The sequence below is a fragment of the Pundamilia nyererei genome, unplaced genomic scaffold (assembly GCF_000239375.1).
Source record: "Pundamilia nyererei isolate P.nyererei 1_Seehausen unplaced genomic scaffold, PunNye1.0 scaffold00004, whole genome shotgun sequence".
In the NCBI taxonomy this organism is placed as follows: Eukaryota; Metazoa; Chordata; class Actinopteri; order Cichliformes; family Cichlidae; genus Pundamilia; species Pundamilia nyererei.
Genome location: NW_005187405.1, coordinates 7,009,979 through 7,032,470, shown reverse-complemented (window position 1 = coordinate 7,032,470; position 22,492 = coordinate 7,009,979). Strand labels below are relative to the sequence as shown.

At 41.3% G+C, this 22,492-nt stretch overlaps 2 protein-coding genes across 4 annotated transcripts in view; both read right to left on the bottom strand.

Moving 5' to 3' along the window:
• tns3 (tensin 3) overlaps positions 1-5,658 on the bottom strand; it is a 31,992-nt gene extending 26,334 nt beyond the window's left edge. For both annotated transcript variants that reach the window (XM_005721395.1, XM_005721396.1), the window contains exon 1: positions 5,274-5,658. The gene's annotated coding sequence lies outside the window, so the exon portion shown is untranslated. The remainder of the gene's footprint in view (positions 1-5,273) is intronic.
• Positions 5,659-6,414: 756 nt separating this feature from the next.
• Positions 6,415-22,276, bottom strand: dspa (desmoplakin a). Of its 2 annotated transcripts, none has more exons than XM_005721393.1 (24): positions 21,856-22,276; positions 20,772-20,856; positions 20,471-20,589; positions 20,078-20,219; positions 18,597-18,722; positions 18,159-18,218; positions 17,865-18,032; positions 17,662-17,766; positions 17,478-17,573; positions 17,260-17,385; positions 16,922-17,074; positions 16,677-16,831; positions 16,322-16,448; positions 16,010-16,196; positions 15,373-15,611; positions 15,006-15,187; positions 14,715-14,853; positions 13,736-13,929; positions 13,447-13,609; positions 13,200-13,283; positions 12,999-13,106; positions 12,596-12,694; positions 10,603-12,417; positions 6,415-10,202 (listed from the first exon to the last, which is right to left on the bottom strand). In XM_005721393.1, the coding sequence occupies exons 1-24, from the start codon at positions 22,089-22,091 to the stop codon at positions 6,981-6,983; spliced, it is 8,130 nt and encodes a 2,709-aa protein (XP_005721450.1). In that variant the 5' UTR covers positions 22,092-22,276; the 3' UTR covers positions 6,415-6,980. The 2 variants fall into 2 exon arrangements, with proteins under 2 accessions (XP_005721450.1, XP_013767701.1); XM_013912247.1 differs by having other exon boundaries at positions 11,920-12,417; positions 21,856-22,275.
• Between the last annotated feature and the right edge of the window lie 216 nt (positions 22,277-22,492).

Genomic DNA, 22,492 nt, shown 5'->3' with positions numbered 1-22,492 from the left:
ACAGTATACTCTCTTAGACAATACAACATATCGCAATCTTTTTAACCTTTTGAGCACGACAGATAATTAACTTCTCTGGACTGCAAAAAGACACACAGGAGAAGACTGGACATGAGCAATCTAGGAACCGCAGTCAGTGATCCACAGCAACAATGACAAAGACAAAGAAAACTTTCAAAGAACTCCGGTTGAAACCAGTTTCTGTAAATCCCTGAGTGACGGCGTGTCCCTGTGACCTCATGGCCATGAACTTCCTGCTATGGTGGTCTAGGAAGAGCCAGTCTCCCACTGCTACTCAACACATCCCACAGACTCTTCTCTTGCTCTCTTATCTCGGTATCTTAGTACGGCCTCTTTGTCACTTTGTACAGCTCAGCAGCGAGAGAGTAGCAAGTTGTTGCCAATTGACCTCATAGTCATAAGTTAGTGTGGAAAACCTAAATCCAGCTTGGTTACGGAATTCTGTCTCCTGCTTGTGACAAGAAATTTTCAAATTAAAAGGGAGTAAAATCGTTCCAAAAATTACGTTTTTGATTAATTAAAGTCTTCAATTCTTAAACTTTGTTTCTTTCGTTCTTCATGTGCTCTTACATTTTAAATTAAAGCCAGTACTGATCTGTCTTTCAATTTAATTTCCTATCAGTGAAGAGTTAATTAACTAAGATTTGAGATCTAGATTTTTTTTCTTTTTGGAAAACTGTGTTATGTTAAATTTTATAAACAGAAAACTGTCTGTAAATGAAACCAAATCCCGGGTTAAGAAATGATTTATACTCCTGTCTTGCATTTGTAAGAGACTACTGTTCAACAGAATCTGAATCTTATATTCAATTTTTCACAAGCACACTCACAAAAACAGAAGCACATTGCTAAAGCTGCCAAAGATATCATCATCGCTCTTCTTGACTGAACCCAGTTGTTTGTTGTGATTAAACGATCCTGTCGAGAATGCGTCCATTAATTAACTCTGAGACGACTGCAGGCTACAGCCCATCACTTTGAACGGGCACAGTGAGGGAGCCATAAATCAGGGACAGTGTAGCCATGGCTTAAATGAACCCTCAGAGCGGAATGAAAGAGGCCATGTGAAGAGGTCATCACTGGTAGGGACTGTGCTGTGTTTTTGTGAGTGTGTGTGTTGTTGGAGGAGGCGCTCAGGTCCTCAGGTCGTTGAAGCTAATGACCGGGTTAGTTTATTTCCCTAGTGACTTTAAGGAAAAACTGTTGACTAATGGGAAATTAATGAACAGAAAGGCCAGGACTTAGGCTCTGCGTCAAGGGCATGGCAATGGGAAGAAGGCCCCGTAATATTTTGAAAGTGTCAAAGTACTGTGCTAACTGTGTGGAAGAGGTATCAACTTAACCAAAGAATGATACTGGCTCAATTTTCTGCAAGAAGCAGTATAATTGTATTTTAAAGCATAACTCTAACGTGTTCCCTTCTTCTTTAGAGACACAGTTTTTAAGTTCATAAAGTAAAAAAATGAAGCTTTAGTCTGGCTTTGTTCAAAAGTTAAAAGAAAAAAAAAATCTGCACATTTTCCAACAAAAAACTAATAAATTTTTAATTATACCACCAAATTGAATAAGACTAAACAGAGTGAAAAAGGAAAGGTTTCCACCCAGTTCAAATGGGCGGATCTCTAAAGATGTGCAAATGTAGCCAGTATCTAAAAATGACATAACACGTGACAGAACTTCTAAGTAGTATTCGATTTTTCATATGAAACATTCATGTGTAGCGGCACTGCAGTAATCGGCATTTTCCTCTCAATTCTCCCACCCTTCACTCAGTCCACCGAGAGCAGCTTGCCCCAGCACGCACTAAAGATAATTGGTCTTTAATTTGCACTGACTGCTTTTGTTCCTGGTTTGAGGCACAGCATTAGCTCACAAAGACAGAATAAGCAGTACCAAGGAACTCAAATCCAGAGCCCACCCATGGCACTGTGAGAGCAAGGCTGGTAGAGGAGTGCGGGAAACGGAGAGAGATTCGAGGTTGCCAGGTTTTACGGTGAACAAGCTGCAACAGGTTTACTAAGGTCAGGATGTTGGGGGATTAGGGTGTGTCTGGCTCCCCAAGCTCCAACCCTTGCAGGTAGGTGCTTGACTAGGCTGCATTGCTGCTGTCAGCCACGTTCACCCACGCATGACCATCACTTACGACTCATTCCAAATGCCTTTCTTACCTGGAACCTTGCTGAAAATGAATTAATCAAACGTTCCTTTATGAGTAATGAAATGTTGAGGAGTGTACGGTGAAGCGTGCTGGGATGAAGGCCTCTTTAATGGGCCACACCCGTCACCTGGCCACCACATGGAATCTTCCACTCTGCACGAGCAGGTGAACCATGAGATAAAAGAAGCGGCATCGTGGAATAGGGCATAAAAACCAATGAGGACCGTCTTTGTATCCAGACATGGGCAAGCCCTGTGGGTTAAATGACAGCCTGATCATGTGAGCAATGACCTCATGGCTGTTTATTTTAAAGTCTATTGTGGTAATAAGAGTTGGCAAAAACTTTACATACTTGTCACTCACAAATAATAAGACTCTGCAGAGCCTCGGCAACTAAACTGATTTATGTGGAACTTTGTGATTAAGCTGTCTACAGTATCCCTAACTGGATTTTCCATTAGTGAATTTAATATGTAACGTAATATGTGCACAAACTACCAGAAGAAATAGGCTTGTTGAGATTAAAGAAAGAAAAATGTAATTTTCAAGTTTAGGGTGAATGCTGCATTTTTTTTTCTGAAAACATCACTGCTACAATGACAAATAAACCCTAAGCTTTAAAATTTGTGCAGGATATACGATTTTCTGAACTAATCAATGCATTATTTTCTTGCTTGTAAAAGCCTATTGAAAATATGACACATTTGCATTACAAGCCATTATTAGAATCCAAAACAAATCGGTATTACCTAACTAAATTCCCCAATGCATAATCAAGCGGATAGCTTGCAAATCACCAAGAAACAAGATGAGACGGAGCGAAACACAAAAAAAAACAAAAAAACAGCGCACATATGAAAGCAATCAGGGCATCCCTTCCCCCATTCACACTCCCAAATTGGTTCTGTTGGCTCAAACTTCAGTCCTGTGATTGACATGCTGCGGCAACAACCTCCATTTCTGAGACAGCTCGAATATTTTCACAGGTCAATTAAACTGAAATGATGGGACTGAAATGAAAAAAAAAAATCATCAAGCTTGCTTTATCTGGTACAGAGTGAGCGCCGCCTCAGCCAAAGTTGATGTGATAAACCTCAAAACTTCCCAGCACGCAGAAGTCCTCTATTAAATACCTATGGAAAAAGCAGGTACACATGCATAACACTGCTGTCTCTTTGGGAGAATTTGGAAAGATTAACAGCCTTTGAAGCTGTTGTCTGCAAACCTGAGTAACACCTAAAGTGCCATAAATGCTTCAGGAAGTCTGGCTGCAGGCTGCTGCCGGACAAAAATGTTTTCCTACACTGCATTTAGCTTTAATTCTTTCTTTGCCCTCTCCAGCAAGCAGAACCCATTTGTTTTTTTTCTCCCTCTGTCGTGTGGCTGGAGTCTCCTGATAATATTTAGCGATTACATCTAACAGCCTTCTAATAATTCTGATACCATCAGCTTCACCATTCGAAAACCGCCATGTATTCATACTTGGCGTGAGTGTGGCACCATGCTGTGGAATAACATGCTCACAGAGACATGACAGGCTTTAAGAGCCCAGAGAAGGACAAGGCCACAGTTTGTTCTGGCCTTTTCCTGTCAGGGGCTCTGTATGTTTATGCTGTGGCTTTGACACCCATTCACTGCTGAAGGACTGAAATAAACAAGCCCTGAGAACTATTGAAAAAAGCCACAGACGTGGATGCGGAGTATTTTTAGTACGTTTATTTTGTAACTCTGGAACTCTAGCATGTATTTGTCTCACATTTTCACGAGGCATTTTGAAGGAAATAAAAATGACAGCCCTGGCTCTGAGCAAATCTGTGCACCCAGAAGGCTCCTAAAGCAGTCCCTAATTACCATTTTCAATCCCAGGGTCAGCGTGGAATGTGCTCCAGAATGGATTACGTTAGCACTCTCCCTTTTTCTATCCCCGCCACCCTCTCTTTTTCTTTAAAACAATTTTTGCCACTTTATTGCTTTCATACTCCAGGTCTCCTCTCTGTTTAATGACTTGCACATGTACAGAGAGTGGTGCTGTGACAAAATGAAATGCCCCACTGCTCTGTCTCCTGCTGGGATCACAGTGTTCTGCTTACAGTACACAGTCCCAACCCTCTGCCAACCCACCTGTCCAAACTACACTATCGGGATCCCCATTCATGTGTTGCTCTGCCAGCCCTTTCTAAGTGCCTCCTGTTACCAGTCATGCAAAATAATAATAATAACTCTTTGTGTTTCTGACTCATTTCTTTTCGCCTGGAGGGTTAGATATTAGTCATGCAACTCTAAATTAAACCAAATCTTGGAAGAGTTCAGCCTGTAAAATGCTCACAACAACTCACAAACTAGTTGCAAGAGGGTGTAAACGCAGGAAGACGTAGACTCTGTACCTGCTATCATGTAAGGACACTTGTGCATGTCATCAACAATGGCTGCCTGAGAATCATAGCCTTAAGGCTGCACATACCATGCAGCAGCTCTAGCTCAAAAGACAGACAGAGAGAAAAAAGACAAACTTTCTTAATCAGTCATGTCTCTCGAATACCTGTTCACGAGTACAACACCCCAAACAGAAAGGTAGGCCCTATCTCTGTTGAAGCTTTCTGGACTACTGGACGCAAGTCCTCCATAGTCCCATATGTTTCACATTATAAAAGGTCTTCAGCAGACCATAGCCCACAACAGCAAGGAACCCCAAATTATAGCTATTGCAGAATACAATCCACTGGGGTAAACGTTTAAAAGCTAAAAAGACTACTAAGCCTGACTTTAGGAAGTTTCAGTAAAAGGCATTTAAATAGTTCTATTTAAAAACATGATGTAAAAATAAAGACATTAAAAAAATCTGATCAGAATGAATGACTCGCTTGCCTGTTTTCAGAATTTTTACACCAGAGCGCGCACACACGCACACCCTGTTTCTAGCCAAACTAAATACAAAGCATTGCCCTGTTTTACTCTGTGGACGACCTCACTGCAGTGTGACTGTTGAAAAGTTCTCCACAGAGTGGAAGTCTCATCCCGCTTTTTAAAGCGCTGACCAGCCCCAGTTAAAACTCTTGTCTTCTTCTGGCGAACTGTTTCGGGTAACATGCCTTACCTTTTTAAAGTGAAAGCAACGACTTGTTTTTTTTCGGGGTGAGTCTTCTTTTCCTCCTTTTTTAAGCAAGTTTAAGCTGTAGAAAGAAAAGGAATATGATAAAGTCCGGAGTCTCAAAGAGCCCTCAGCCGTCAAACAGGCTTACTGCGGGCTGGGAGGCTCATTTTCCTCTGCTGGAATGCGCTCTGTGGCTATTCGGAGTTTGCTTGGACCCAGGGGCTCCTTTCGCTCCTTTCTGTCACTGCTGGTAATAAAATAAAATCTTGCTCGTATCCTGAAAAAAAAGGGAAAAGCTGCTGCTGCTATTTCTCCTATGCCTCCAAAACACTTCCTCTAGTCCAGGCTACCGCTGCAGCCGCCACAAGTCCTGGCATGGGATAGTCCTCCTACCGCTCCGCCGTGGGTGTCTGCCTTCTTCCCTCCCCTTTCAACCTACCTCCCCTCGCTTTGGCCTCCTCCCTCTGCCCCTTCCATTTGTTTGTTCTCACCCTCACTACTCATACACAGACTTTAACTTCCTGCCATCCCACACCCACATAATCACCTTTCATATGGCTGCTGTACAAGTAAATACATATTCATGACATAATGAAATATATAATTGTAAGAAATTATAACCTACCGTTTAAAACCTTTAATATATATGTAAGTTTAAATTAGGCAACAACTTTTTAATGTTTCATAAAGGTACATTTTATTTCCTCAGTAGTTCACAGGTGTATTACGAATATTCAAACCGTTAGTTTTTTTTTAAAGTTTTTTTTTTTTTTAAGAATAGTCACTTTATTACATTAACATAGACCGAGTTCAAATTACACATATTATGAGGATCTCCAGTGATCCAAATCAACCTCCTTCAAAAGGTAAATCATGGATCTTTCATGATATCTTATGCAATGTTTTTATTTATTTATGTAGTTTATTAACAGATATTTCAAGCCACCATCAATCAACTGAAGAGTGAAACTTCACTCTCAATCTGTGTAAGATCAAGGGTAATATAGTGAGTTGCATTTAAACAGGGATCCCAGAACAACTTTAGCATTACAATCAGAGTCATCCTTATAAACAATGCTGTCTAGCTAGCTTCTCCTCATACACGCAACAGCTAATTTAAATGAACCAGGACAAAAAGGCATGTAAAATTCTGTAACAACTTTATTTTGATAGCGGGCAACAGCATTTTAGTAGCAACAATTTTCTACAGTTACAATGTAAAATATGTTGTATTGCAATGTAAAACATATATTGCTAAGCCTCAGGATTTCCAATTAACAACAACAACAACAACAAATGTTCTTTCAATAATGCATGAATTAACCTGTCATGTTCACACAACACAACAAAAGCGAAATTTATTCAGAGGTCACGTTAAAGACGAAATCAACAATATTGTTATAAAAAGTCATCATGTAGTAAAATGAACTGAAATAAGGTTATATCTACTAAAAATCTATTGTGATAAAGGTGTAAATAGCACTCAGCATCTAATATTGAAACTTATCATTACAACCTGCAAACAAAAAAGGTCTAAAAAAAATAAAAAACCAAACAAAAACAAAACACCTCCCCAATCTTTTAAGTACAATACTTCTTTTTTGTTTGTTTTTAAAAAAAAAAAAGGTTATAAAAAATAAAAGCAAACAAGCAAACTGCAAAAGACATGCTACTCTTATGTGATTAATTATTATCATTCTGTGGAGTGAATTAAAAGTGTGTGTTAGAACTATAAATGGTACTGCTGCTGGATGTAAAGGTCATAGTAGAGGTGTAATCCACACTGCCTCTACGTGATCCACTCCTCGAGCCGGTACGAGACCCAGCCCTTGAGCCAGAGCGAGATCCTGGGTTAGAGACATTGTAAGGGCTGCTGATTCCCTTGGTAGACACAGACGAGGCTTGCAGCATCTTCATGCCATTGCTTTCCTCCACCATGCAGCTGTCCATGGCTTCTTTGTAGGATATTTTCAGTTTAGTCTTGGGACAGGTCAGGTTCTTCTGGTGGTTCCGAGTGTCTTGAAGCTTCTGGGCCCCCTGACCATCTAGCCATTTTCTGCGGATAGCCTCTTCAATACTGACGCGACGTCCAGTGCCAGGTTCAATCAGGCCCCCTGTCAGGTACTGAAACTCCAAAAATCTCTGGCCAGCCTCATAAGGCAGCCATGTCTCCTTGACTGCTTCTGCCGCAGACATCCTTCTTTTAGTCTTCACATCCTCAAAGCCAACATAAGCTTTCTGGGCAGGTTTCAGTTTACTGGCCATGCTTTCATCAATGATGCTCTGATGGACAGCATCTTGCAGTGACAGTCTCTCACCAGTAGCAGGGTTGATGATACCACCTGTGCATGCCTGGGCCTCCAGCAACCTCTGTGCTGTAAGAGTGTCAACTATGCCTCTTCTAAGCGCTTCACTAACAGTTATTTTCTCCAAGGTCTCTGTGTCAAATATAGCCCCCACAGGGCTGTGGTCATCAAACATCTCAGGGGGAGAGACTGTAATAGATATACTGTTGAAGCGTTTACGGACAGTAGGAGAAGATGGTGTTGTGTGGGTGGGGCTGCTGCAGGTGATCATGTCATCAACATTGCTGGCTGCAATGGTCATTTCAAGGCTGCTGCTTCTGCTGGCAATTTCGTCAGCAAATTGGGTCAAGGTCATTGTTCCAGCACGATACTTATCCAAAGTGCTCTGGTTAATGACACCACGCTCTAGGCAGTCTTGAATATCATGTTGGATTCCAGTTTTTCTATCTACTATAACCAAGCGTGCAGAGCCATCTGACCCTGTTATAGTTATTTCCTCCCACTCACACTCCTGCTCTGACAAGTCCAGGAAAGTATCGTAGTCAATCAGCTCACGGTGGTAGGCCTCTCTCACTGACATTTCAAGCCCAGTGTCTGGATCAACGATTACAACCCGCCTCTTGCGTAGGACATTTGTGCGGCTTTCCTGCGTCTTCTGGGGCTTTCTCTTGTCTCTTAGTGGCAGCAGTAATAGACCTGTTTTTTCATCTTTGATGCACCTTTCCTTCAGCTGAAGATATGTCAGGTTTTCCTTGGTATTAGGATCAAAGAATCCTTTTGTGTCATCCCCTTCATAAGATAAGATTTCATTCATCTCCTCATCAAAGTATCCTCTCTTATAGGCAACAGCAACATCAATACGATGGCTCTCTTTGGGGTCAATAATCCCACCACTGGCAATCTGAGCCTCGAGCAGTCGGATTCCATGACCCTTCTCAATAAGATCTTTCTCAATAGCTTGGAAGAGGGATATAGTTTTTCCTGTGTTTGGGTCTCTGTATCCTATTACTGCCTTCTCTGCAGACAACAGCTTGTTCTTAAACTCTTTCCCTATCAGACCCCTCTTGCTGGCGTCTTCCACTGTCAAGAAAACATTGTTGACTGGATCAACTATGAAGCCAGAAGCAGCCTGGGCCTCAAGAAGCTCCAACGTGGTGCCTCTCATAAGCAGACCCTCCTTCATTGCCTGATAAAAAGGTAGTATTCTGTCATTGGCTTCATCATAGATCCCGGCAATACAGGTAGAGCCATGGAGATAGGTCTTTAGCTTGTCTTCAATATCTCTGCTAGTGAGTTTGCCCTGACTGAGCTTCTGCAAGTCAGTTTCATCCAGAAGTTCAGATTCGATGAGTTCTGAGACAGAGACTTCACCACGGAGACCTTTCACTGTCAAGGGTTTTTCTGGACCAGAGATCAGAAGCAAGCCAGAAACAGGTTCCACTGTACACTTCATCCGAAGGTCATTGTAAGTTGTCTTCTGTCCAGTTGTTGGATCCAGATAGCAGGTTGGTTTTTTAGTCAGAGCCCTGTAGAGGTCCTCGTCAATAAGATTGCGGTCCAAGGCCAGATCTTTTGGTAGGAAGACACCCAAAACAGGATCCAGTATACCCCCAACAGACTCTTGAGCCTGGAGCAAGCGGATGGTTGTCTCTTTGTCTATGTGGCCTTGTTTGCAAGCCTGACCCACAGATAACACTTTGCCAGAGTATGGATCTTTGAAACCTGTGCTAGCAGCTTCAGCTTTCAACAAGGTATCTCTGTCTTCCGTGTCTACAATCCCTCTTGAACAGGCGGTATCCACAGGCATCTTCTCATTAAATGCAGGATCCACTATGTAGCCTGTTGCTGCCTGAGCTTCCAGAAGCTTAAGGGCACTCTCTGGGCTGAGCATATTCTTGTTTTTGGCTTCAGTGAACGGGATTTTCCTTTGAGAAGTAGATGTCATACCAGCAATGATGCCACTGCCCTTAAGGTTAACCTGGATGTCTGCAGCTACCTCGCTCACTGTCCGTCTTCCCTTTAGGAGTTCATCTAGAGTAGCTTTACTAATGATACCACAGTCGCAAAGCTGATGGGCTGTAACTTTGCGGCGCACGCTGTCAAACAGAAGCTTTGAAGGATCAATGGTTTGGACCTTCTCATCTGTCTGGGTCTGCATATTCAGAGTGTTGGGCCTCTGCTGCAGTCTGCGTATTTCTCTTTCCAGGGACTCCTTCTTGAGAGCCAGCTCTTTTGCCTCTTTCTCTGAGCTCAACAGACGGCTCTTGTACCTTTCTTCAATACTCGTTAGCTCCCTCATGAGCCTCTCGATCTCGCTCTTGAGGGAAAGCCTCTCTCGATCGGCTCTATCTCTGTCTGACTCGCACTGCCTAATCTGAGAACTTTTCAGCTCATACTGGCTCTTTATAGTGCTTAGCTCCTTGAAAATTGAATTTTTCTCCTCCTGCAGCTGTTGTTTGTTTCGACGCTCGGACTCTAGTGTGACTTTGATGCGATTGAGCTCCTCTTCTAACCGCAGCTGACGAGTCTTGTCCTGCTCCAACAGTTTAATCCTGGACAGAAAACTATCCTTCTCCAGCAGCAGCTCACTGTATTTGCTTTGGGATTCTTGCACCACAAGCGAAGTCTGTGAAGAGATAAGAAAGTATATTGTCATGTATGCAAGACATTTTCCCACATATAGAACACAAACAATTTAGATTAAATTACATGTCCTTCATTTGTTAAGACCTGTCTGAACTAAAGTACATATTTGTGCATACCAGCATGTTAGTGTTAAACTGTTTAATGGTATGAATGAAGTTCATAAGTGCCATAAGTGAATGGGTAAATGAAATGCATAGCTATTTTTTTAAGTAAGTAAAAACATGCAAAAATGCTAAGCTAAAAGAGGCAAATCACAAATTATAGACTGCTACTCTGATATCAGGCTCACTTTTATTGCATGTATACCAAGTCATGCAAGGAGCGATTATTATCATTAGATGTGATGATTGGTAATGATCCGTCAGTACAATCAAAAATACCTCAATTGACTGCTTTTGGAATTTGTTTATTTCCGATTTAAGCTTTTCTCTCTCGTTGGTTAGGTCATTGATGAGACCCTGGAGCTCTGACGTCCTCTTGATGCTACTCTGGAGTTGGACATGCAAGGCTGAAATCTGAGTAGCACTTTCTCCATCAATAGCATCTTTGCTGAGCTTCATCTCATCTTTCTCTTGTCTAACGGTTCTCAGCTCCTCCTCCAATTTCAGTCTCTCCTTTGTGAGGTTCTGTGTCAGAGTCTTTAGCTTCTCAATCTCTGTGGTATACTCATTAAGTTGGCGGCTCTTCTCCTCAATAGTCTTATAAAGGCTTTCATTACGCAGGTTTAGTTCATGAATACGGGTCAATTCCTGCTGGAGCTTCTGTTTCTGTGTCTTCAGCTCAGCTGTTACACTTGCCAGTTCCTCCTTTGTAGCTTTGTGATCCCTCAGACTCTTATCCAGAGCCTCCTGAAGAGCCTTGAGATCCTGCTCATACTTTCTCCCAGAGGTGGAAGCCTCTATCTGAATTGATTTTAGCGAGCTAATTGTGGTGGTATGCTCTCTGCAAGTATGTGTCATCCTCTCCAACTCAGCCTCCATTCGCTTTCTACGAGTGAACTCCTCTTGAGTTGCCTGCTTCTGCTTTGCCAGCTCAGCTTCTTTCCCATCCACAGAGCTTTGAAGTTCCCTGACACGGCTCTGCAGCCTGGCATAATTCTGCTCAGCCTTAGTTTTCTCACTGGCCTGCTTTTCCAGCTCCACTCGAGTGATACGGATCTCCTGCTCAGACACTTTCAGTTTGTTAATTGTCTCCTGATATGAAGTGTTCTTTGTCTTCAGCTCTGCCTCAGCTTGTTTCAGGTGATTTATTTCCAACTCCAGAGCTCTCCGCTTCTTCCCTTCTTCCTCCAGGTTAAATGTTAGGACGCTGATTTCCCGGGACTTTTCCTGATTGTTTCTGGTGGATTCCTTCAACTTGAGCTCATTCTCTTCTCTCTGCTGCTTGAGTGTTATCAGCTGCACCTCCAGCTCACTGCGCACCCTAGTCTCTTGTGCCACTGAGGCCCTCTGCTGGTTGACCTCCTGTTCTGCCCTGCTTTTCTGCTCCTCTGTAATAGCAATCGCTTGCCTCAGTCTCCTCAGCTCCTCCTCTACATCTCTCTTCTCAGCAGCGAGTCTTTCAAGTTGCAGCCTCAGCTCTGTTGCGTCTTCTTCTTTCTGCTGTGAGGCTTTCAGGATTGTGGTCTTGGTAACGTGGATCTCTGTCTCGTATGTCTGCTTAAGTTGATTAATCTCCTGGGTGCACTGTGTTCTTACCTTTGACATTTCAGATTCAGCATTTCGTCGACGTGCCGCCTCCTCCTCCAGCTGCATCTTCATCCTCTCAACCTCACGTTCCTTGTCTTTCACTGCCTTTTCTAAGTCAATCTTAGTCCAGCTGAGTTCTTCCAGTTCTTTCTGTCTGCGGCGAACAGCCCCTTCATACTCCTCTTGTTGGCTGTTGTAGCGCTCCTCTGCCAGCCTCCTTTTCCGTTTTTCTTCATCAAGTTGGTATTTAATACGTGTCAGCTCATCATTAAGCTCATGAAGCTTGCTCTGTGTGCTGTCCAGGCTCTCCTTGGCAGCATTAACCTGTATTACTGAGGTTCTCTTCACTTCCTCAGTACAAATGACTTGATCTTGTAACTGACTAAGCTCCATCTTATACTGGGCCATAGCATCCTCCAGAGACTTGTTTTTCTGGTTACGATCATTGAGGTCCTCCTTCAGACGCCTCAGTTCCTCCTCAAGCATCTCAATCTTGGTGTTCCTTATCTGAGGAAAGAAAGGGCGAAAACAGAAAGCACATCAGTTACATCCTGTCATACTCTCACATAAACCTCTTTTTAAATTTATCATTCATTCTTTTCTAATATTAGAATTTATTATTAAAATATCATTAATTAACAGAAATACTAGTTTTTAAACAACAATATGCAAATTCAGTAACCACCTTCAGCTCTTCCATGTTCTTCAGCAACTCCCCTAAGAACTTGTAGTAGTCACTAGAGCGGGTAAGTAGCTCTATATAATGAGTCTGTAGTTCACCTGCCTGATGAGACAAAATGAACAGATGATGAGTAATTTGGTAATGATTACATGTTTAAAGGACACAAAGAAATAAGGGAGTAACTTTAATTATATTATATAAACCTATAAAGAAAGTATCCACTGTTCAATTCAACAAACAAATGGCAAGTAACCAATAACTCCAAAAATATACAATGGCTAACTTGTTTTCCAAATGTGCAATACTAACAATGGCAATGCTCACAATAAACATAAAGTTAGAATATTAATAAATATGCATATGAAAAGGTGATTAGAGCAAAGTGTTTGAAGGCCAACGTCCATACCTCTTGTCTGACAGCAGAAGCAGGGGACTGCAGCATAGTTCTCTTGATGGGAACATTAAGAAGAGTTTCCAGGCCTGAACTGTAAGAAGCCAGCTGCAGCTCATAGTCCTGAAAACATACAACGCAACATAAACTTTCATTTTGCTGTCTAGTCTAGCACACTTTTAGATGTATAACTGCATTTTAAATTCAACTACCGACCTTTATAGAGGCTGCACATGTGTCTGCATTTTTCTGTACATCCTCTACTTTCTCTTTCTTTCCTTTGATTTCACTGTGAAGTGCCTATACATTAAAACAAAACAAAACAAACAGAGTTGTTGCTGAATAATACAAAATCCATGAAACACATAGCAGTAAATAGTAGATATTTCCAAGTCAAAATCAGACCAGGCCAGTTCAAAACAATACAAAACAATAAACATGATGTAAACAGAGAAAGACATACCTTCTGCTGATTAAGGTGGTCCATTAGGGTCTGGATGTCACTGATCTTAATGGTCTGAAGGGTGTCCTGGCGCTTCCTGGCATTGTCTATCCACTGTTCCAGGGAAGTGCTGCCCTGCTGATAATGCTTTAACTGATTCCCCTGCTTCTCCAGGTCCCACACTCTGAAGGAAAAGGAAGTGGAAGGAATGAAAGAAGATTTTTAGTGTTGTTACCAGCAATGATGAATGGGCAACACAGAAAAATAAGTATTGGACCAATATGAACATGGACGAATAATTCTACCATACCTGCTATCTATCTGTGATTGGATGCGGCGCCAGCGGTCAGTCAACTGACGCACCAAGACTGAGTATTTGGATAAATCTATGTCGCATTTGTGGAAGGAGTCAGAAATTTGATCATTCAAGTGCACTGCTGTAGAAAGCTCAGACTCCATAGATGTCAGCAGGTCTCTTTTCTGTTCCAAATCACTCTTCATTTGCTACAATACAGAATAACAGACGCAAAAAAAGAATACTTAGAACCATTTATCTAAACCACATTACATTTTTAAAACTGGTGCTGCACACTTGGACAATGTATGTCATGATTTTGATATATTAAAAAAAAAAAAAAAAAAAACTTAACTTGAGACAAAAGCAGACATTGGCATCTGGTTATTTCATACACACAAAAAAGGTATCAAAAGACTAAACTCTTAATAGTGTTGAGTCAAAGTAAAATCTCAGGTTTTTATCACCAAAATGAACTGGTTATTATTTGATCACTGCTAGTAAAAAGGAGCCAAGCAAAATGATTGTAGATTTCGATCCCTACATGCAAAAAAGCAGCTGCAATGTCAAAACACTCCTATAAAAATTTTAAGTGTGCCATTTAAAATGTGTCATAAAGAAATGGCAGCAACTCGTCATGCAGAAAAATGACCAGAATTATAACATTGTTATAACACATTTTATAGCCTGATGAGCCATTTAATACTGGCTCTGAATTATAACCTTCAGAGCAACTTGCTTTCAAAGAAAGCTGAAAAGCTTATTAATAATACACTATTTTTACATCATTCAAGCCATATTAGTAGCCTATATTACTCTACCACAGACATATTGATACTGGAATATAGGCTGATATTATTTATTTATTCATGTATTTTTTGTTCTTGCCCGCCTAGATGATACAATTCTAAGATACAGATGGGAGCTCAGAGAAGGATTACATTCCAGCAAAGCAAGAGACAACACTTGTGAAAATATAAAATGTGCATCAAACCTTTAGTGTGAGCCGCTGGTTTTCCAGCTCCCGAGGATCCAGAGAGCTGGTCTCCTTCTCGGTCAGTCGGGCCTCGTGAACTTTAATGATATCCTCGACCTTGATAAGGCTCTGAAGCAAGGTCTTAAGTGCTGATAGTCTGTTGCAAAAATGTAGCATTAAAAAATAATGTTAAGGATATTGAACTTGTGAGAACAACTACAACTTCTGTTCCTACACTTTATCACTTTTTTTTTTCTTTTTTTTTAAAAACAGCATTTACTCAATCATGACAGAATGGATATAACGTACCTCTGAAGGTAGGTTGACTGGAGGTCCTGCAGACCTGCAAGTTTTTGACTGATTACATCTAATTCAGAGCGAAGGAACTTGGCTTGCTCCGAGTCCGCAGGAATCCCTTCCAGCTGCTTTGTAATCATCTCTCGGAGGCGCAAGTACTCATCGTAAATTGAGTCCAGGTCTTGGTTCATAGCCTAGAAATTAATATTATCTGATATTCAGTTAAATCAAATCTTAAAATTTCTTTTTTTTTTCCCTTTCAAAATGAGGGTTTCATGATGCTATCATTGCTAATAGACTGCAATTTATCTTATGTAATACAATGTGAGTATTATCTATATTTTTTATATTTTATTTATACTTTATAAGAATAAATTACCTGGAGCTTCTGAATATGCACTGAGCACTCATACACACTGTTATCCCCCAGAGGAATGTGGAGATGACTGGTAAGACCGGATTCAGCCAACTCCAGCCTGCGTCGAAGCTCATGCAGACTAGTGAGCAGTGTGAGACTTAAGGAGGAGCTCGGTGGTGCAGTCTGGTTATTGGGTTTTGGGGTAGAGATTTTGGTCACCTTGACCTTTTCCACTTTTTGGGATTCTGTCTCTTTCTCCCCTTTATTGAATGACAAAGATGAATTTATTGACATAAAAGCACTATTTTCTTAAAAAATCAACTTCAAAGAATTGTGCTGGTTTGCCCTTATACAACATTCATGGGTGAAGCATACACCCTGCTCTTTGGTTTTGGATTTTTGTTTTACACTTTTAACAATGGCTCATAATGACTAATACAACTGCTAAACTCCAGAATATAAACTGATTACAAAATACCGATTAAGATTAATATAAATGAATAAAAGTAATTTTTATTCATAGTTAAATCTACTGCTTAAAGCCAGCTTTGCTAGCATGGTAAAGCAGGCAATTGTAACGAGAAGGAAAAGGTCATAACAATCCAAAGTAACAAACCGTTACACTCGTAGGAATAGGGCAAAGAGAATTTAAACTCACTGTACGCAGGCAGCTGGATGACCAGTGTATCATAGTGGGCCTGGGCCTTGTCAAAGTTGCCCTGGATTAATTTCTTTTCTTCTTCCCCAAACATTTCAGAACCTTGACTGGTACGCATGAACTCCTGGTAATGAGTCTCCAGTCCTTTGATGACGTTGCGGTACTCCTCAGGACGCATCTTTGACAGCTGCAGGACAATTGAGAAGGGTTAGACCCAGCACCAGGCACGATGAAACAATGGAAACAGGAGCAAACACAAACTTTGCTTAGTATGAATGCAACATTTCATTTTAATGTTTTTTGTGATCTTACCATGGTGATGGTGAGAGAGTTGATGTAATCGATGTCTTTCAGGCAATACTGCCAGGAAATGAGACTCTTGATGTTGATGAAGAGTTGATTCCAGATGCTCATGATGGCTTCATAATACTGCTCATTTCTGGGGAACGGCACAAGCAAACAGTCACTTTTTAAAAGAAACTGCAAATGTAGAAAGAATTATGACAAAGTCACCACAAGGAAGAACTGGATAAAGCAAAACTGCAGAAAAAAAATGCCCCACAATGCATCCAATACTGTATATGAAGCAAAGCATCACATTCTATAGAACAGAAGAATAAGATGAGCTTCAGCAGGCTAAATCAATACGTGACTGAATGTTTCTTACTTGGTGGCGATACCGATGCTGAGGGGGTTTGGCGGGGGGATGAGCAGGCACACCGAGGGAATCATCATGTCGAGACCTCCTGGCCCCGTCACAAGCCACTTGCTGCGCTGTGAGTTGTCCTTCAGGATGCCCTCATTTCCTTTCATAATACCTTTCTGAAACACGCAGATCATACTGAATTATACCTGCAAGATTTAACTCTTCTATTCTATTCATATGTGCGTGGGTGTAAAAATGCATCTTACTTGGTCTTGTTTAAAGTCACATAAGGCCTGGACCATGATCGGGCCGCTGCTCTTTTCCTCGGGGTTGCGAGGCTTCAGCCTGACAATAGACTTGGACTTGCTGACCAGACTTTGGACCTGCCTCTTATTCTCCATGATGCGTGCTTTCTCTGTCTGTGTGAGAGCAAATTGAAGTTCTTAACTGAGCTATAAAAGTTAGATACTTTCATGTAGTCTTTAAAAAACTGGCCTTAATGATTTCCATGTCACTTAAGAGGAAAAGTTTGAGTTTAGCATGTACAGGAAAATCCATTTAGGGGTTTCCCGTGGTATTGTAACCAAGCACTACAAAAAGATACCTCCAGGTTTTTCAGGAGTTCGGTGAGTTTGTCCAGGGGTGTGTTCTTGTCACAAGTGAATTTGCTTCGAATTGTCTCGTGCTGCTTCTGTAGCTTCATATAGGTCTCATTGGCCTCCTTGAAAAACTGAGGAATAAAGGTTTGTTATTGGTTACATAAAAACATACAAGGCTATATACTTTTTTTTAATCAAACCAGAGGTAGATATGAGCATTTACTTGGCTGTAGGCAGAATTCTCTTTCAAATGAACATGGATGCATTTAGTGATCTGCAGAAGCCAGCTCCACTGGGTCTGTAAGGTGTCCATGTAGGCCTGTGAGCACAAATGGACATCTCAGCACAAAACTGCAGAATAATGCACTGTTTGGAATTAAAATGAAAAAGAAACCAGAACACCTTACATCAATCTTATCAGAGGCAGGATGGCTGTTGGCCAGAAGGCTGTCTGATTTCACCTTCAGCTTGTTTAAATCTTTCTCCTTCACCTCCAGGTCTCTCATCAGCCTCTGTCACAAACCGAAACAAAACAGAAAGTAAGGACTCCATAATGCCCAGAGAACCAAAACACACAAGACATAAGGAAAAAAGAAAAGGTGATTCTCACAGAGTAGCTCTCTTGCTTCTTAGGGATGTAATAGTCAATGTTCTTGTCTCCCCAGTCAAAGATTAGTTCTTCCTCCTCTCTCTCGTTCACCCAAATGATGGCCTGGGAGATCTCCTCGATGATGTTCTGAAGCTCACGCAGCTGATTCAGACGGCTGTGGGACATTTTCTGAAACAAAGCAAATTTCAAATTGTAATAATGATAATGATGTGAAAACTAAAGACTCCAACAAACTAAAACATGTTTCTAAGAGGTTATTTATTTATTTAGGTTTTATTAGTATTGTTTTTTTACCATCATGCTTTCCCATTCTTGGTCCAGTAGGGAGAGGTGGTACTTTTCACCATTTGCACTCTAAAGAAAGAGATGTTTAATTTAGCTCCGTTTTGAAAATGCCCACAAAAATACTTAATGCACAGTGGGCATAGAAAGCAAGGGGTAACTTACAATACAATAATATCACATTACGCTACAAATGCAACACTTAATAACAAAACATTAAGTAACTCAAGACGGATGCATTATGGTATTCATTTAGTCATCTATTTTTCTGTTATTCAGTTAACTGTCAGATTGGCTCCCTCCCCTGAGTTTCTTCTTCTGCACCATTAATGCACCCCTAATGCAAAGAATGGCATGGCATTTTTATGTTTTAAAGAATAACCTTTGAGCTAAAACATAAGCTTTATGAGAAACTTCATAGCGTGGGTCAGGCAGAGGACAAAAACTTACCAGTTCATCTCTGGCACGTTCCACTTCTGAGCTCCTTTGAATGGAGCTGTGGAAGCTGTTGTGACTTTGGATTTGCTTTTCTATGGCAGCGGAGTCATCTCCCCATGGAGCGGTCTCAACCATGCGCTATAAGATGAAGAATAACAGTTTATCTAACATGCTAAACAACACACTGAACTGGAAAATAAAGTGTTATGTGGAATACCCAAATGCTTGGCCCTATGAAGGTTTATTAAGTATTAAATGCAGGACATAATACGGTAAAATTCATGTCTTGACTTATTTACCTACCCTACCCTGTAGATCCTCTAGGTGTCAGTATAAAATCATTAAGTGCATTGTTAAGCAACTATTCCAACTATTCCCCCCCTGTTGAAAGCACTTAGCTTTGATAGGAGCTCTGCCAGCAAACCAACTCAAGTCAGTCTCTGTTCTTTACTTGAATGTTTTTTTTTCTCTCTCTCTCTCTCTCGCCTCTCTCTTAAAGCTTCCGTTCTCTTGCCACTCCCTTTTGCTTTTATGAAAACTTAACTGACGCTACAGACAAAGGGTCTGGTTTAAAGTCTAACAGGAAAAGGTCAACAAAGACATGTACTGGAATGTCAGCACATTAGCTGAAAGCCTAACTAGCAGCACAAGGCCACATTAGGTGATCTGTCTCTAGCTTTGTAGCCATTTAAGAAAAGCAATGCATAGACTGATAGAGAAAATATGTTTTGACAGCAGGTAAATGAATTATGACACACAGAAGGGTGAGGCTGGACAAGCTGAATGAATAATAGGGTGTGTTTCTAGTGAGGTGAGAGGTCTGGGGAGGCCATTTTCCCACGAGCATGTTAAGAGATAGGCTAAACTGCCCTGTCCAATAGCAACTGACTCAGTGAAGGGTGTCATATATCACACTCCCTTACTTTTTGCAGCCACAGCTTTTTCACCCTCTCTTTTCCTGCTCTATTTATTTCTACCTCTCTCTTTCTCTCTCTCCCTGTCTATCATTGGCACTCTCTTCCCTGCTTTGTTTCAATCCTCCTACACCCCTCTCGGCTTCTTTCACTCACGGATCAGGTTTTGGCAGGTTTTGTCCAGATGGTTTCAGTTACGAGTGGTCAGAAAGCCTGATAGAAAAAGAGCACAACCTTGCCTTCCTCCTTTTGCATAAAAAATGATGCACACTAGTGCACCCACGTAGGCATGCACACACAAAGAGTTACAATTATTCAGCCAGAACAAACAGCTCAACTCGCACGATGACCCTAAAAGCGTCAGACGTGGATTCTGATGCTAGTAAGAAGGAATTGGTGTGCAAAAACTGTAATTGTGACAACTGATTTCTAAAGTTTTTGCATGTTTTAAAGTGGTACAAAGATCCCTGAAAGGGAGGCAGGGTTACTCTGCAGAGATCACGAGCCTACCCCATGGCTGAGTTTAACCATGCAGCATATATTTGTTGTGTTTATTGTCTCTGAACATGCGGAGCTCACCTTTTGTTGGGAAATCCAGCCCATAGCATCATTAAACAACTTCCCCCCCTCAAAGCTTCCACTGCCTCTATTTCGTCTTATAGTCACGCTGCCCATAAGCTGCTGAGCAATAGCGGCATGCATGTTCTGGAACTGTTCGATGCTGCAGAGTTTTACAAAAGAAAGAAAGAAATACTTTGAATCTTTTAAAATAAACACTAATACACAAGCTGATTATAAGTGCATGTAATCTCTAAACCCACATACATATACAAAAGTGTATTCAGGATTACTCATACTGCTACACAGTAATGAATTAATGCATGCAAATGCAAACCAAGAGAGTACATAGACTCACTCACATGAGTGTACACCTGCACTTTGCAAAGACAAACATACTGCATCCTGTTTTACCTTCTGAAAATACCATTTGGTATACGCAATTGATTCATGGTTTGGCTACAGTTCCTCAGCTGCTCGATGGATTCTTCAGCAAGAAGTAAAAACCTCTCAGCATCCTTCATGGAACCCCCCTATAAAATCACATAAAACACACACTGACATCTTACATGCTGCAAAATTGTGTAAAGCTACTGTCACACCTAAATTACGAAGACTTTTTTTTAGTATTCTATATGATATTTTCCCAAAAACAAAGGTTAAAAAACACAAGTCAAATCTGTTGGGTTCCGCGTAATATGCCAAAAACACTTACAGTTCGGAGAATCATGTTGGCTCTTTCCAGCTGTTCATGACACTGTTGTTGCAAGAATGCGGCTTTTTGCTGAATAGCATTTGCACTGCACATGGGGGGGAAAGGATTATTATTCAGAAAACAATGAAGCAGTATTTATTTCTTTATGTACACAGAGAAAATTTGTTTAACATGATTGTAAACGACTCGCGTAACAACATAAGCAGAAGAGGTAAAAATGAAGAAAACGAATGCTAGGTTCTGGGGATTTTTAATGCTTTGAGTACACAAAGTTTCAAAGACAGATGCTGTGAATTGCTTTTCATGGAAACTGAAGTGAACAGACGCAGATCTAACTTTCTTGAAATAAAAAGGACTTAAAAATGACTAGTCTACATTTTATTCCCGTCCACAGTAGTTATGGAGAAAAAAAGAGCCATTAGTGCAAAAGGGAAAAACAGACGCTGTAATCTTTCAACTCCACCACATCCACCGCAAAGTATTTTTCTTTTTATTTCACCACATTATTGGAAGCGAAATAGCTCGACAGTTTTTGGTGCTGACATCACCATGAATTACAGTAGTGGGAGGATGTTTCAATGTGACTCGGAAAATTGCGCAACACGTCAGGATTACTTGGGTACGTATTCCTGGGGGAAATGAGAAAATGACGACTCTGGTAAGGAGATCGAGGCTGTGTGACTGACGAAAGACTAGTTTTGACCACTAATGCAGGCCAACGTCAACTGTGCAGTTTCCATTTTATGTGTGCTTGTTCTAATCAAAGGTGGGCTTCCAGTGATCCCCGCCCCCCAGTTATTTGCTTGATACATGTTCAATTATATAATTTAAGAACTACTTCATCAAAATAAATAAATCCTCCCAACTTGCCAGTAATCAGCTGACAAAACCTTGCATACTATGTAAACTAGTTTCGCTTTCTCCCAGGTAATTCCATTCGTTTCTTTTTTTTAATGCGTCACCCAAGACCCCCGGCTACTTTTCTCCATCGTATATGCGTATGCATTTCACACTTTACAATTACAAATACACCGGCAATTTTCCCACCACTCTCAAAAGCAACAGGTGATTTCAGGGCACTTACCTGATAGCACCGCCGCCTCCACCCATGCTAACTTGCATGTTCTGCCCTCCGACACCTCCGCCGTGCACGGAGTGCCTGGAGAAGGTGTAGGTGACTCCGCCGTCCCCTGCTTGGTATTCCCCTTGGAAGCCGTTTCCACCGAACACGTCGTTTCTGTAATTCGACAACTCCGGTCGTGAAGTACTTCTGCTCATGCCGCTCATGGGCTGTTTTGACGGGGATCCGTACAGACTCATTGTTTATGAGTTTGTTTTGGATAGCTCTCTATATTTAAAAATTTAAAATAATAACTTTTTCGTTGTCTTTTTTCTCTGCTTTTCGGACAGCGGACATACCTTGCGCCTCTCCCCGCCCCGTCTCCTGTTGCGCAGATAATGGTGTGTTGAGAATAGACGGAAGCTGGCTGCTTTTGGACTAAAGAAACCACACCTTGGTGTGTTTACGAAACACAAGCGAACACAGTCCTGTGTGGGAAGATAAGTGCTGGGCATGTCCTTTCACTCTGCAGAAAGTGCGTATTTTATGTTGTAATACCACTTGATAGAATTATAAAGTACAGTAGAGGTCCAACTTTACGCAGTAGAGCTGGGGAGGCGGGGGGGACTAACCTGACTCCAATAATCACATAGGCTTACAT